The sequence below is a fragment of the Phodopus roborovskii genome, unplaced genomic scaffold (assembly GCF_943737965.1).
Source record: "Phodopus roborovskii unplaced genomic scaffold, PHOROB, whole genome shotgun sequence".
Lineage (NCBI taxonomy): Eukaryota > Metazoa > Chordata > Mammalia > Rodentia > Cricetidae > Phodopus > Phodopus roborovskii.
Window position 1 is genome coordinate 14448960 of NW_026126408.1, and position 14681 is coordinate 14463640.

The 14681-nt window shown below is 44.4% G+C and overlaps 1 protein-coding gene across 1 annotated transcript in view; it reads right to left on the bottom strand.

Annotated features, from left to right (window-relative positions):
• The window catches only part of LOC127220154 (ALK tyrosine kinase receptor-like), a 76953-nt gene that overhangs the window by 11469 nt on the left and 50803 nt on the right, over nucleotides 1–14681 (bottom strand). The window contains exon 5 of the mRNA XM_051181888.1: nucleotides 5355–5517. Within this exon, the coding sequence (XP_051037845.1) occupies nucleotides 5355–5517 (163 nt within the window). The remainder of the gene's footprint in view (nucleotides 1–5354; nucleotides 5518–14681) is intronic.

Consider the following 14681-nt stretch of genomic DNA (forward strand, 5'->3'; position numbering starts at 1 on the left):
AGCCTGGACTCTGAATCATACTGTGCCAAACCAGAATAATCACACAGCCCCAGCCTCTGACATGCTCTCCCCAAACCCGGTAAACAATTTACTTTTGATGGTTGACAAATGATGAGAAATTAATATACCTGCCACTCAAGTGGGGAAAATGACTCACGGTGGTTCCAATTTACTGGAAATTGCAAGCTAGTACTCTGAACAGTTGATGCTGTAATTTCTTTGTTTTTCCTCATCTAAATCTGTGTCCCCTGGTCAGATGGGATGTTTACTGGATTTGTGTTTTTTATTATTGACTGTGAGCTATTGTTACCTGGTGTAATTGAGTTGTGAATCTTTTTTAAATAAAGAATTAGTAGAAGATCAAAGTGGCTGCCTGCTGGATTCTGAACCGACAGCACAGCTGGGTCTCAGCACATTGTCAGTGGTGGAGCCTACCTAGGAGGGGTGCTGGAGAAGAGATGGTGAGGGACTCCCCTCCCCAGAGGAACACACAAGCATCTCACTCCTCACCCATACCCTCTCCAGATGTGCAGCAGACCCACACTCCATTCTACAGCATCTCACTCCTCACCCATACCCTCTCCAGATGTGCAGCAGACCCATATCCCATTCTGGGCTCTACTAGCTTGGGGTGGGACCTTAGATGAGTCCGTTTCCCATTGGCTCCCTCCCCTATGAAATGGGGATGGTCAGATCCAGCCCATACAGCCTACAAAATTACTGGGAGAACATATGAAGGCATGGCCAGCAGGGATTTTCTAATGTTATGTTCATGGGTGCACCCTAGGGGTGGTGTTGAAGCAGCCAATTGCACCTTGGAGTGTGGACACCTTGGTGGAGTTCTGTCCATTTCTTCCTTTAACACCTGGCCTGCACAACTCTATTCATGGACAAAATGGCTGTCTCTAAAATCCTTTGTGTTGCAGATGGACTTGTCCTTTGAGAGGGGGAAGACAATTTTCAAGGTCATATTGGCTGGTGGGTGGTGGAAGTTGCACCCAAATTCCATTCTTCTTGCAGCTCATTGATCTTCGCCTAATCCCCCACCTCCGACTTTCCCTGCTCTGCTGATGACTATCTGCACAATTACTCTGGCAATTCATCATGCCTGTGACATCTCTCCTACTGTTGTCTAGAACTTGATTGGCATCATAGACCATTATTGAATTCCTGCCCTGAGATGCTTTTCCCAGAGATTGTGAGGCTCTGGAGTTTCGGTCTTCACTACGAGTCCTGAAATACATACTCACTGCTGGGTACATAGTAGGTGCCTCATAGCTCATTATTGGGCACACAGATCAGTGTCTGACACACAGTGAGGGCTTTACAGTTCAGTGCTGGGCTCACAGTATGGCCCCAATAGGTTAGTGCTGGTTACACAGGAGTGGTCCCACAGCTCATTGAGGCCCTCAGAAGGGTCTCCTGGCTGGCTGTGACTTGAGTGAATCGTGCTATCCAGCTGTGCACACTGGTTCCTGGAGACATGTGAGGAAATGAGTGCCATTGATGGGGACCACCAGAAATAGCTGTGGCCAGGTCAGCCTGCTCCACCTGAGATCTGGGGTCTCCTGTGCAAAAGGGAGGGAACTGCTGTCGGGAGCCGTGGTTGATTTGTGCGCCATCTTTGAGTATATGAGGGTGTTGAGGGTGGGGAAGGATGCAGAGCCCCTAGGGAGGGAGGGAAATGGAAAAAGGAGGTAGGTGTAGGGGGAGGGGCTGAGCCGGGAGTCAGAGAATGGGCTAAGCTATGCCTGGCTTCTGTTGACTGCTGACTCAGTGCGCTTGATGGTTACCCTCTCCCCATCTGGCTTCATTGTTCACACTACTCATACCCTTCCCCCCTCTCACACATTCTCACCACCCCCACCCCACCCCACCCCACCCCGGGTTTCAGAACTGTGCTCTGTCTCCATTTATGATTAGGCTAAGGCTCGTGTCCTCTGGCTAGCATGATTCTCTTGTGCGGACCCCACCCCCCTAGTGGCCTTCCACTTTCAGTTGCTACAGCCCCCACTGGGGACACTTCAGAAGGCATTGTTGCACAATGAGGTCCACAAAGCTCTGTGTAAGCAGAGCCTTCCCAGTTCCCCAGTTGCCTCTTCCCAGCTTCCTTTCTTTCCCTCTTGTAGCCCAGGATAAAATTCAATTTAGAGCCAGGAAAAGCCAGGTGTGCTAGTGGAAGTCTGTGATTCCAGCTTCTTGGGAAGCTCAGACTGAAGAGGTTGGCAAATTCAAGACTAGCCTGGGAAACTGAGTGAACTCTGGTTCAAAATAAGAAGTAAAAATTCAGTTTGTTTACTATGCACAAGACTCTAGGTTAAATCTCAGGTATAAAACAGAGCAGGACAAAACAAAGGAGAGTTGAGAGGAGGTCCTTCCAATTGCACACGTCCCCAGGAATGAAGGCTTCACCTTGGCACACAGCCATGGCCAGCGTCAGCCCCCTTTTCCAAACCCCTGACCAGTGGGGCCACCATTGCACCAGGCCTCAAGTAGCAGCCAGACAGTACTAAGTGGGCACCACACTCCAGGGGAGATGGATTTTGCAAGACAAAGGATTCTCCCTTTGTCTTTCCAGCCCAAGACTCCTGGAATACCCGGTGTTTTCTTCTCAGAGGAATTGTACTAATTAAATAATAATTATTCAGGAGAAAAAGTCTACCAGAAGAGGGCAGGAAGTTCCCTATGTGGAGCACTGGCATATATGAGAGGTGTGTGTGTGTGTGTGTGTGTGTGTGTGTGTGTGTGTGTGTGTGTGTGTCTACCACTGGGCCTTCGACAGGGATGTAGAGAGTTTAAAGGACCTTCCCATCTCTCCCCTCCTCTCCCCTTCTCTTTCCTTTTCTCCCCTATCACCCTCTTCCTTCCTTTCCTTCCTGTCTTTTCATCTTAGGTTAGGGATGGACCCCAGGGCCTCACAGATGCTAGGCACTTTGATATAACATAAAAAGCAAACAAACCACTAACTATCTCTTTAGTTTACAAAGTTAATATAACCATTATAGCCATTGCCATCAACGTCCTGAGTATCATCTGGGATCAAGAATGAGATGAGTGGCTGGGATACGCATTAGAGCAGAGCTCTAGTGTCCAATAGCAACAAAGACAAAAACTCAGCTTCCCTTTTTGTTTTGTTTTGATTTCCCATTTTAATATGGCCAGATTAAAACCCTCTATTAACTTCACCACTTCAAAGTGTATTGCATATGTGTTCAGGAAGGCAATGGGCAGACAAGGCTGTGGCTAGGGGACCCTCTCCCATGTAACCAGCTGTCCGATCTGGGCAGCTGTTTCATCAACACAGTGGCTAAGACTGTGTGCTTCCTGCGGATCAGAGCCTCACTAGAATTGGATAGGTTGTGATTAATAATAAATGGGCAGATGCATTTATTATTATTTAATAAGTGTAGTTGGACTGGCTAGCCAGGTCTTCTAAATCTTAGGGCAGGTCTGAAGAAATCAGAACAAAATCCTCAGATAGAAAAGTGAGACCCATTTAGTCTCAGAAATTCTGCCATCAGCTACTTCTGTTTCTCCAGCTGATTTCTCTATCCAAAGGCCAGTAAACTCCTAACACACACACACACACACACACACACACACACACACACACACACACACACACACAGTGTGCACGCATGCACACATGCACCGAGATGGGCACCTGCAGGTATCAGCAAGTCTAATCTCAGGTGTCGAGGAAATGGAACATGGGGAAAGAGATTCTGTAACCTCTGCATATTTGGAAGTGGGTGTGACTCAATGTCTTGGGGGAAGTGAAGCCTAAAGGACAAGGCATGTGCTGAAGGTGACCTTTGTGGGCCACAAGCGATCCTCAGTGTGGCTTTGGACTTGCTCTGGGCTGGGAACACCTCTGATTCTATTTTTTCCCTGTGAAAATTCCTGATAATTACCACAGCAGTGTCATTCGCCTCACTGCTCAAGGCACGAGATACACCTGGTAGGCCCTCAGCTGTCTCTGCCCCCTTCTCCCTGTTGTGCATGGAGGTTCTTTTGGGAGGTCTAGTTGGCTGGTGTGGCATGGGAGGATGGCTGGAATCTTTAGGACATTTATGGGTGGCGGGCAGGGATGGAACTTTCTCATATCCTTGCCTAGGACTTTCTCTGGATGGGGCTACCATAAAACACACTAAGGGAAAATCGGGCAACTTGAGTTGTGTGTGTGTGTGTGTGTGTGTGTGTGTGCGCGCGTGTGTGTGTGCACACGCGCGCGTGCTCTGAGAGCCACAGGGAACATCTACATCAGCACTGCATACTGGTGATGATCTTCTTAGCATAGCTGGGCAGTGCTGGGTGGAAGGGCTGGGTTGTTTCTGGACTGTGACAGTTGGGGGCAGGGGACTCATCTGAGCCTTTTTTCTTGTTTCTAAAATGAGGCCTCCCTCCAGCAACTAACCTTGCCTCCATCATAGAGTCCTCCCGAGGACACATAGTCAAATCTCAGACCAGGGTTTGGTGTACCTCAGTGTTCCTCACAGGATGTATCAGCTCACCTGGGAACTTTCTGGAATTCACACTTCAGCACCGGAGTTAGCCTATAGAGGTGGACCCTTGAAACCTGGCTATTAACCAGCCCTGCTATTTCACCATTACCTTTGCTTGGTACCATAGACTCAAGGTGGCATAGTGGAATTGGTCTATTCTTGCCTGGTCTGGTGGAAAATTGTGTGCCTGGGATGGGCTCAAGACAAACTTTGAGAGTGGCTTGCTTCCCAGGAAAGGAAAAGAACATTAGCTTTTAGGCTGGGAAGATGGCTCAATCCAGTCCAGACACTGGTTTGGATTCCCATTACCCACACGAAAGACCAGGCATTCATGTAACCCTGGCACAGTGAGAGTGGGAACAGGCAAACCCCTGGAGCACTAGAATTATAGGAGGAAACCCCAAACTCACTAGTCAGCTAGCCAGCCTAGCCATTCAGTGAGCATGAGGCTCTGTGAGAAACCCTGTCTCAAAAATAAAACAGAGAGCATTCTCAGGACCAGCAAGGTACCAGCAAACTTCAGACTCACATGAACATGTAATACTCCTCTCCCACACAAATGTGCTACACAAGCCGATCAGACTGGATACTTCTATCAAGAGCTTCCTATGCCCACCTTAATTATAATTAATAATAATTCTGAAGCTAGCTCATATGTTTATCTTCTCCACTAATGGCCTGAGTTTTTTGAAGGCAAAAGACATCTTTGTTGCTGCAGTCCACCCTCAGTCACTATATCCCATTAATGGCCAGCGTCTGTGGCTCTTGGCATGCTTGGGTACCCAGGAACCCCTCCCCCAGGTAAGACTTGAGTCTTTTTCAAGGGAGCTGGGCCATCACTATACATACCTGTAGGTGTCAGTAGCTGGCACTTTCCAAATCTGGACTCCCCTCAACGGCCCTTCGCTCCCCACCACCACGCTCAAGTTGGAGTTCTGGTAGGCATTGTTGCACTGGGCTTGTGTGGGGCCGTGGGGTCCACTGGCCCCACAGGTGGTGAACAGCCAGTGAACTGTGACACAAAAGGAGAGACAGCCAGTTACTTCCTGGACCTCCCTCTTCTCAGACCTCCTTGGGCTGTCTACAAGGTGTCTGCTCCATGACTTGAGGCATAAATTCAGAGAAGACACCAAGGTTGTGGGGAGAAAATACTATCAGCCATTCAAACTGGAGAGTTATGATCGGAGGCTTCCTGGGCCATGTGCTGGCTGGGGAAGAGATGGAAACAGAAAGACTTGCAGGACAGCAAGTGGGGTCCATAGGAAGATACTTTTAACACCATAGCACCGTTCTCTTACTGAGAGGGAGTGACATCCTCGTTCAGGATCAACAGGCACAGGCCATGGCTGAGTGTTCTCATGTCTCACTGTGTACAGCATGGTGAGGAGCAAGCCCCAGATACTTACTCCCCACTGTGGTCTGTCCTTGTCCTCCTCGTGTAGCTTTCTAGGGACATCACAGGAACACAACTGAAACCCTACCTGCCACCTCATATTCTCCTACTATCACATTTCCTTTCAAATTGGAGATCTGTCAGATCTCTTGGCCTCAACTCTAACACCTTTTACAGCTTGTAAAAGCTTTAAGAACTGTATTCTTGATAAATAAGCTTCTACTTAAAAATAAATCTCATTTTCAGATGGCCTAAATTATTCCTCCTTTTAAAGAGAGATTGAGTCCAATTCTGTGCACAGAAAATGATGGAAAATTAATTTGAGTGTATGTATCACCATCACTAAAACATTCAAAAGGAAATTTCTTGAAGGCTTTGAACTAATTTGATGATGAAAATGTAAGAGGCCAATTTGACAGTCAGACAGAGGTCACCTTGGCAGAGCTGAAGCCTCAGCCAGCCTTGATTTACTTTTGTGATAGGACCCTGGCCTAGAGGTCGGACATCCCAGTGGGAGTCTGATGCATACATCTCAATGGAAAGGCCACATGGTTTCTGAAGGTCACTTCAAGGTTTAGGAAGTAAAGAACCTATTGGCTGATAGAGAGCTGTCTGATCAAATCTATTAACTCATAGGGCTAATTCTTTATGGAAGGTTCTGGGTTTTTGTTTGTTTTCTTGTCTGTTTGAGGCAGGGTCTCATTGAAGAACTCAGGCTGGCTCAAATTCGGGCAATAGTCTACCCCAGGGCTAAGAGAATGAACTTGCTTCACCATGTCCTGCTTACAAAAGGTATTTTGGCAGAATTTGTTTGTCTCTTTGGTTTGTTCCAAAGCCAAAATGACACATGTAGAGGAGTGAGGTGGAAAGACCATGGGCTTTGACATCTTCAAGAACAACTGGTTTGAGGGAAATGATCCTTCATCAATGATGGATCATTAAACCTTGATCTAATTCTGTCATCTGTGAAAGGGGCTGGTTGGCATGCTAAAAGTAGCAGGGAGTAGGAAAGGTTATGGTAGAGTTCTAAACTCCACAAATATGAGCTGGTTGTGCCTGTGTCTAAGGCCCAATCTTGCCACTGACAATGGGGAATATATCCAGGGGAGTCTCTATGACTATAAATTCCATGCCCACAGCATCCAGGAACTTGAACTCAGTGAGCCGAGCATGAAGCTGGGGCATAGACCAAAACACAAAATGAAGAACTGCAGTTGACACCCCCACCTTTCTGTATGGCTAGCTAGAAGCCCATTCTGCAGACAGCCCATATCTACGGCAAACAGCTTGGATGTGGAGAAGCTTTCCCAACCTGGCCACAGATGAGTGGTGCTTTCTTTAGTAAATTCTGTTCGGGACATAACATTTGCACCTTGCTTGAGCACCTAACCTTGAGCAGGACCCTCTTTAACTTCAGCCTGTGTAACTACAGTGCTCAGAGGTTCTAAGACATTCCAAGGAAAGATGGTCACCTGCTTTTTGGCTACAATGTCTGATGAGGGAGGGAGAGGATTATGGGATTACATGGGCCAAAGTTTCTCATTCTGAACTTTGTCCCTGGATAGCTTCAAGACCCAGATTAGATTAAAGCATCTTAGTTGGGGATAGTGACCATGACCATATGAGGTCATGTAACAGAACATGTGGGTTGTGAAAAATTTGGCAACAGTAGAAGGCTTATGAAGGTACAATGACCAAAAATTCATTCAAAGTAAAACACAAGATGAATCTGAAATGTTTCTGGGAGTACTCGATTTGTGTCCTGTGACTTTACACACACACACACACACACACACACACACACACACACACACACACACACACACTTGCTTGTGTGCCATCACATCACACAATGCCAAAAAATGATGCCTTGAAATATCAAAGCTCATACTTGAGACTATTGTATGTTGTGAGTTGCAGCATCTTCACTACACATACAAAATTTCCTCCTATAAAAAAGAATAGTTAAGTCATCATAAACAGACCTTTAGTAGTTTTCATGCCAAAATTCTTCAGCATGTGGGTTTCAAACTGATACATCTCAGGATTGTATTGTATTAGACAAACAAGCATATTTATCATTAGCATGCAAATTTGCTCCCCTCTTTTATAATTGGTAAGATTATACATACATCAAAGACTTGTTTCAAAATAAATTCCTTTGTGACTTATTATTAATAAATGCTTGATACTTTGTACCCATTTGATATCTATGTTACCAAGGTCATGTCACAACTTCTCAGGCTAATGAGAGTTGCAAATAGACAAGGTTTAAGAAGACCTGGGTTAGATCACTTGACCTGTCTGAGCCTTGCCTTTGCTAATCTGAACAAATGGAGATTATACTACTTACTGCTTAGACTTTCGATGAAAATTAAAAGATGAACCTAAGCCAAGTGCTTATCATATCATGTAACAGTAGAGAGATGCAGTGAAGGTAGCTGCAAACCATGTGATACTTCCATGTTCAGTTCCTCACTGCAGGATCAGACACCCATCCTCAAGATTTATGCCCCCATTCCATGAAGAAGCGACTCTAGGGCCATTTCTTAACAGAGGCACCCATATTTCCCCAAACTCAGTGGACATATATTAGTCTCAGGTGGTTTCCATACACAAAATTTTGTTTTTACTTTCAGCAGTTTCTGATGGAAAGGTCCAGAGAGGAAACTTTTTTTCTAAAGTGGATTCCAAGGGAATAGAGGATTTGCCCTCCAGGTCAAACTCATGATTCATCTAGCCAGACTTTTGCTGCTCCCAGCAGCCTTTGAAGCAAGATGGTGGTCTCTGTTCTTGTAGATAGTTCCGACCCCTGTAAATCAGCCTAACTTTGCTTGGAATCAATTTATGTTTCCTACCATCATCACCCCTTGGGGACAGAGACTTTCTGCATTTATTTCCTCTTGTGCAAGGCCTTTCTTGCTTCTCTGCTGGTTTGTCTTGTCCAAGATTCATGCCATTGATTCTCTTTATTCTTTCTGACCCACTTATAGATGTACCCAGATGTTTCATTAAGATGGGACATTCAGTCATTCCCAAAAACACCTGACGACCAAGGCTTTGGGGATTTAGATTCAGTAGAGCTTATTTGGAGTTGGGAGGGGTCCTTTAATAAAAACTTTTCTAATGAACTCTGATACCCAATTAGATTTGCACATTAGTCCCATCTATTTCACCATCCTGATGAAGAAAGAACATTAGTGACCCTTGTGAGCTTGTGAGCAGTGGAGATGGATTCAAAGTTGAGCATTACTTCTTCTCTGTCTAGGGCCCCTTGGGGGTGATCAACTCTCTGCCTTGGAGACTTGCAACCTTTTAAGATTGTTCACACATGAGTCTCTGCCACACTGTGTCTTTCTAAAGAGAATAATTTGCTTGTTGAGGTGCGTCTCCTAGAATGGAACTGTGAGTACTTGTGACTCTGTGTAAGGGAGACTTGATATTCTTTATTTTAAATGCCCCTCAGAAAGTGCTTGCTTGGGTCAGGCTCTATTTCCAAATCATTGCCTAAGGTATATACTATTGCTTTAACTCTGGTGATGCTGATTGCTGTGAGCCTAGGTAGGTCCCTGAGGAATCTTCTGGAACAAGGGATGGTAGAAGCAGGGTAGGTATGATTTCCAGGCAAAGACAGGTCAGAGACACAAAAGGGCCAAGATGAGGGTCTAGTCCCAGGGGTGTTCCAGGAAATCCAGTCACTGGGCTGTAAGTTCCAGGAAATCCAGTCATTGGCTGTAAGTTCCAGGAAATCCAGTCACTGGGCTGTAAAGTTATAGATCAGCAGTGCCAAGGAGAAGGTCAGCACCTCATGCCACCAGTCACAACTTCAGTGTCAGGAGAGAGGATTAAGGTCACAGGGAGATCATGAGGGAGGCAGGCTAGAGCTGAGATGCCAATCTGAAGTCCCCATAGTTCCTCAGCTGAGATTCTATATTGGTTCCCAAAGCTCTGTGAAGCCATAAGAGCATGAAATGGCCCCCAGGGAAGAGATATGATGAGGTCAAGGGAGGTAGGAAGCTTACCTCTTCCTTCTCTTAAAAAATAATATAACCCCCCCTATTTTATTAAAAGTCTTTTATGGGAGAAAAGAGCCCATGTTTATCTTGTTGTTATACACACCACACACTAGAAACATAGTTGAAGACTCATTCACATTTAAATTGTACAAAGAACCCACAAACATGAAGATACTGATTGGTTATAGACAGCTGAGTAAAGAAAAATCCATTAAGCACTGGGTTTCATTTTAAGTATATTGCAGAGTCCTTCAGGAAGAAACAAATCAATTAGTAATATGCAGCACAATGTTTAAAAAATAGGCCAGACAGTGATTGCACTGGTTTTATTGCTGTTGCTAAGGCATCTCATCTGCTCAATTCAGTGCAAAGAAATAAAGTGTGATACAAAGGAAAATAAGTTCTCAGCTATCTCTATTAATCACAGCAATGGGGGTCTGCCTCAGGTTCAAGCCCTGTGTTTGTCGTACCAAAGAATAGCACTCAGCATCTCATGTGGAGCATTTGATCGGGCTCCATTGGAATTGAATTTTAGCCATAACCATTGATGGAACTCAACTTCACCGAAGCTGTGCGCTGTGGACTATTTGCATGGCACCCTACATCCCATTAAATAAATATCAGGCCTAAATCTGATTAGTCATCCAACTATAAATGTATGTGGCACCATTCTTTACTGAAAGAGGGGAGAATGACCTTTGCTTCGTTATCCATGAAGTTGGCTTGTTCCCTAAGTAGGACAAAATGAAAACATGTGTATACCTTTAATTCTTCCTGGGTTAAAATGACTCTATCGCCTGTCTCAACTCTATGATCTGATAGTGTGATCATGGCAACTGCCAAAGAGTAACATGGAATTAGACTACTCTGTTATTTAATATATATTATTACAACAGATAGCTTTGTTTTTTGTTTTTTAAAGTCCCGGCTTATTCCTCTGTCCAGCTACAAGTGCTAAAAAGAAGACTCCAGCCTATTAAATAGCCACTTGGGAACTAAATAATTCTCTCTGTTCAGTGTCACAACAGGAGATCCTTTGATGACGATACAAAAAATTGAGCCTTTTAATTTTAAAATAAATCATGGAGGAAAACACAAATCAAGTGTATATTATATACTCGATGAGTTATTACAGAGCAAGTGCTACTACCCAGGCGAAGAAAGAAAACTTGGACAGTGGCTTCATGGCCTCTCCAGTCTTCACTCCTTGCCCTTCAAAGGGATCATCTCCTGGAGTACATTATAATCACTGTTTTAAATTTCTCAATAGTTTTACCCCCTTCCCCCAGTGTGCATTGTCCCTAAGTAGCACTCTTCAGCCTAGCTCATTAATTTAGCTTTTGTGAGGCTGAGGACTGATCCCTGAACTTTGCATATGTTAGGCATGCTCTCATCCATGAGTTACAGCCCTAGCTCCCTACCCCACTTCCCTTCCAGGTTGATTTTGGATCTGTAGTTACTCCAGACTCTGTTTCTCAAGTTTCTGAGATTACAGGCCTGTGTGTGTGTGTGTGTGTGTATGCATGTGTGTATATAATATACATACATGTATATATACATATATATTAAAAATATGTACATATATTATACATCATTTTTGTTTCTTTAAATTGACAGAATTCTCTACTACTTTTTCTTTTGCTTGATTTTATCTTTTGAGGAAGAGGGTCCTTTGAATTTTGGCTTTTTGCAGAGTCTAAATTTTGTGTTTTGCCCCCCACAGTTCAGGTCAGCACAGTGCTCTGTCTTGGAGGCTTGCCAGCTACATCTCTTCAATATCTCAGGAAATAATGCCAAGGACCGACAATATGGGATTATATGAAATGAAAACATTTCTGCTCAGCAAAGCGCCTATACCATGAGAGAAACATATTTGCTACCTATATATTTGACAGAGGATTACTATTCAAAGTATATAAAGAACTAAAAAAACCTAAACACAAAAAACATAAACCCTATAATAACCCAAACAATTTATACATGACCAAATGAAATGAACAAATATTTCTTGAAAGATTAGAATAAATGGCTAAGAAACATGAAAAATGTTTAGCGTCCTTAGCCATCAGGGGAATACAAATTTAGACTCCACTGACATTCCACTTCACTCTAGTCAGAATGGCTATCAAAGAAAACAAAGCATCTGGGGGCAAAGAAATACACTCCTGGTGAGATGGTATATTAGTTCAGCCACTGTGGAAATCGGTACAGAGGCTCCTATAAGAACTTAAACTAGATCTACTGTATGACTCAGCTCTACCGTTCTTGGGTATAAACTCACATGTAAGTCGACACACCAGATATACTTGCTATCACACAGATATGGGGGTTTGTCTTCATTTGCTCCTATTTGGAGACTCTTGGAAGATAATTAATTTATCATCGTTTTGGTGTAATGTTGTCCTAAGGTCTTTGGGTGTGATTTAAGGTCTGTGTTTATGTAAGGATTTAGAAGTTGAAAACAAAGCAAAACATCAAACCAATTATACTGTCGCCACCATCACTGCCTTTCTCCCAGAATTTTTGAGGAAATAAAATACAGCAGCCCAGCTCATTTGCTAGGATCAGCCTTTTAGGATAGCCTTTCAGGTGAGACCCTTTTCATCCACCTCTGACCTCTGGCAGCTAGTGTTCTAATTTGCTTCAGAGATGTCTCCAAGGACCACGGTCTTGAACCTGCTGCTCTAGCATGCTTTTCTCTTGTTGGATTCTCCCCAATAAGTACAATTTAACCTTGGCTTGGCCTTGCTAAGGTTTGATGAGTTGTTCAGGGCCATCTGAACTTTCACTAAATGGTCCTGGGTACAGATATTTTATATGCATGTGTATGTTTTTCTTCCCTCTCAGAACTTCAGCAGATTCCACTGTATTTAGTATCCAATATTGAGGGTGTGAGAGGGGAACTCTACCTTTCATGGCTCAGACAGTAGGGCCCCTGACTTTTATCTCGGAGCTTTGGCATGTATTTACATTTCCTATTTAGTGGCTGCAAGTGCTGGAAGTTTAACTCCAGATAAGAGGATGCCACCATGGTGCTGAGCTAGCACAGTTGGGAATGCGTTTAGGTTTTCAACCTCAGCATATTTAATTACAGTACATTTGAGTAGCATCTCCATCCTCTAGTGAGCTTCAGTTTTGCAACCGTGTTAGGTCAATAGAAAAGGAAGGAAAAAGGGTTGCTGCCTTCATCATCTAATAATGAGTCATGTGAAAAGTTAAACAGTAAGCCTGGGATGGTATAGTGAGCCTGAGGCTGAGTGAGGAAGAATGGCCCTTCCACAACACACTCCCACAGTCTCCCGGGGAATTTTCATTGGTTGTCTTTCTAGTTTGTTTCAATGGGAATTATTTGTTTGTACATGCAACACACATGTTTGTATGTGCACCTATGCTATGTATGCATGTACTTGTGTGCAGCTGTCCTGACCCCCCCCCCCCCAGGTTCATTCACACAAAGTTCTCGGGTCCGCCATTGCTCTTCTGTCCTTTGCTGCTGGAAGCTTTAGGTGGTAACAGCTATGGTGACACCAGCCCTGGTTAGCTATGTGCTCTCACATGAGAGCTCATTGGACTCTTGCCCTTTGGCCTCCATTACTCCATATGTAGTCCCTCTACACGGGTGAGGTGTCTTACAAATAGTGAAGTGTTCTGGGACAGAGACCAGAGGCCTGGATGCCCTGCTGCTGGGAGGTGACAACTCTCTTGAGAGAGGGACCTCCCCACCAGCAGGCAGCGAGTGAGGGCTGTTGAGATAAAAGCTGCTTTCAGGACTGAATTACCCTAAACAGCTCTGACACCCAGCAATCTGCAGGAGCTTAATGGCGCCTGTGATGGCTGCTGCTTTGTGTTCTCAGCCACCCCCTGCTCCCTGAGGGAAACTCAGTCACACATAGAAGAAAAAGGTCACTGGGGGAAAAAAGCCCAACAAAGGCAACTCACTATCCTGAAAGCAGAGCTGTAAAAATTAAATTACGGGAGGCTTTGGGCTAATTCAGTTATCCCCACATTGGCTTCAGGCCAAAGTTGGGCTAATAAAGTATTTGATGTTGACATGGGTACTGTAGACTCAACCATCTGAGGTTATACATAATGGATTTAGTGGCAAGGCTAAAGTGGGAAGTGATGGTAGGTAGCTCAAATACTGGCTGTGCCCCACACAGGCCAAAAGAACCAGAGACTTCTGCCCTGCTGAGTTCTAGGACAAGACTTGATTGGTGTACCATCATCAGGGTATGTAATTGGGATTCTCTGTCTCCAGAGAGAGGGCCCCTTTGGAAATCACACCTTAACTATTTAGCCCTCCAGAGTTTTGCTGGTTGTGTGCCTCAATGCAGCTTACTATCACTCTCCCAGGCTGGTAGTAATATGATCGATCCCTCTGGAGGATGGGCTGCCACACCAGAAAACCCTCAGAGCCCACTGAACTCCCCTGCTTTGTCCCAAAAGTATCTATTAGCATCCCCTGGACATTTATCTATTCACAAAGCACCTACTGAGAGCTACATAATACCAAGTGGTGGACTGGCAAGGGGCCTAGAGCCCAAGGTTCTTTCTCAGAGCTGACTGTTGTAGTAAGAAAATGAGAGCATTTCTAACAGGTGACCAAGGATATAAAACCAAATATTCATATGAAATGTTGTGTTACTATTAATTCTATTATCAAAATATGTAGCCAAAATATTGGGCAAATTCATTCCCATGAGAGCTGGAGAGAGGGAGAGAGAGAATTATGTCCATTTTATTTATTTATTTATTTATTACTAAATT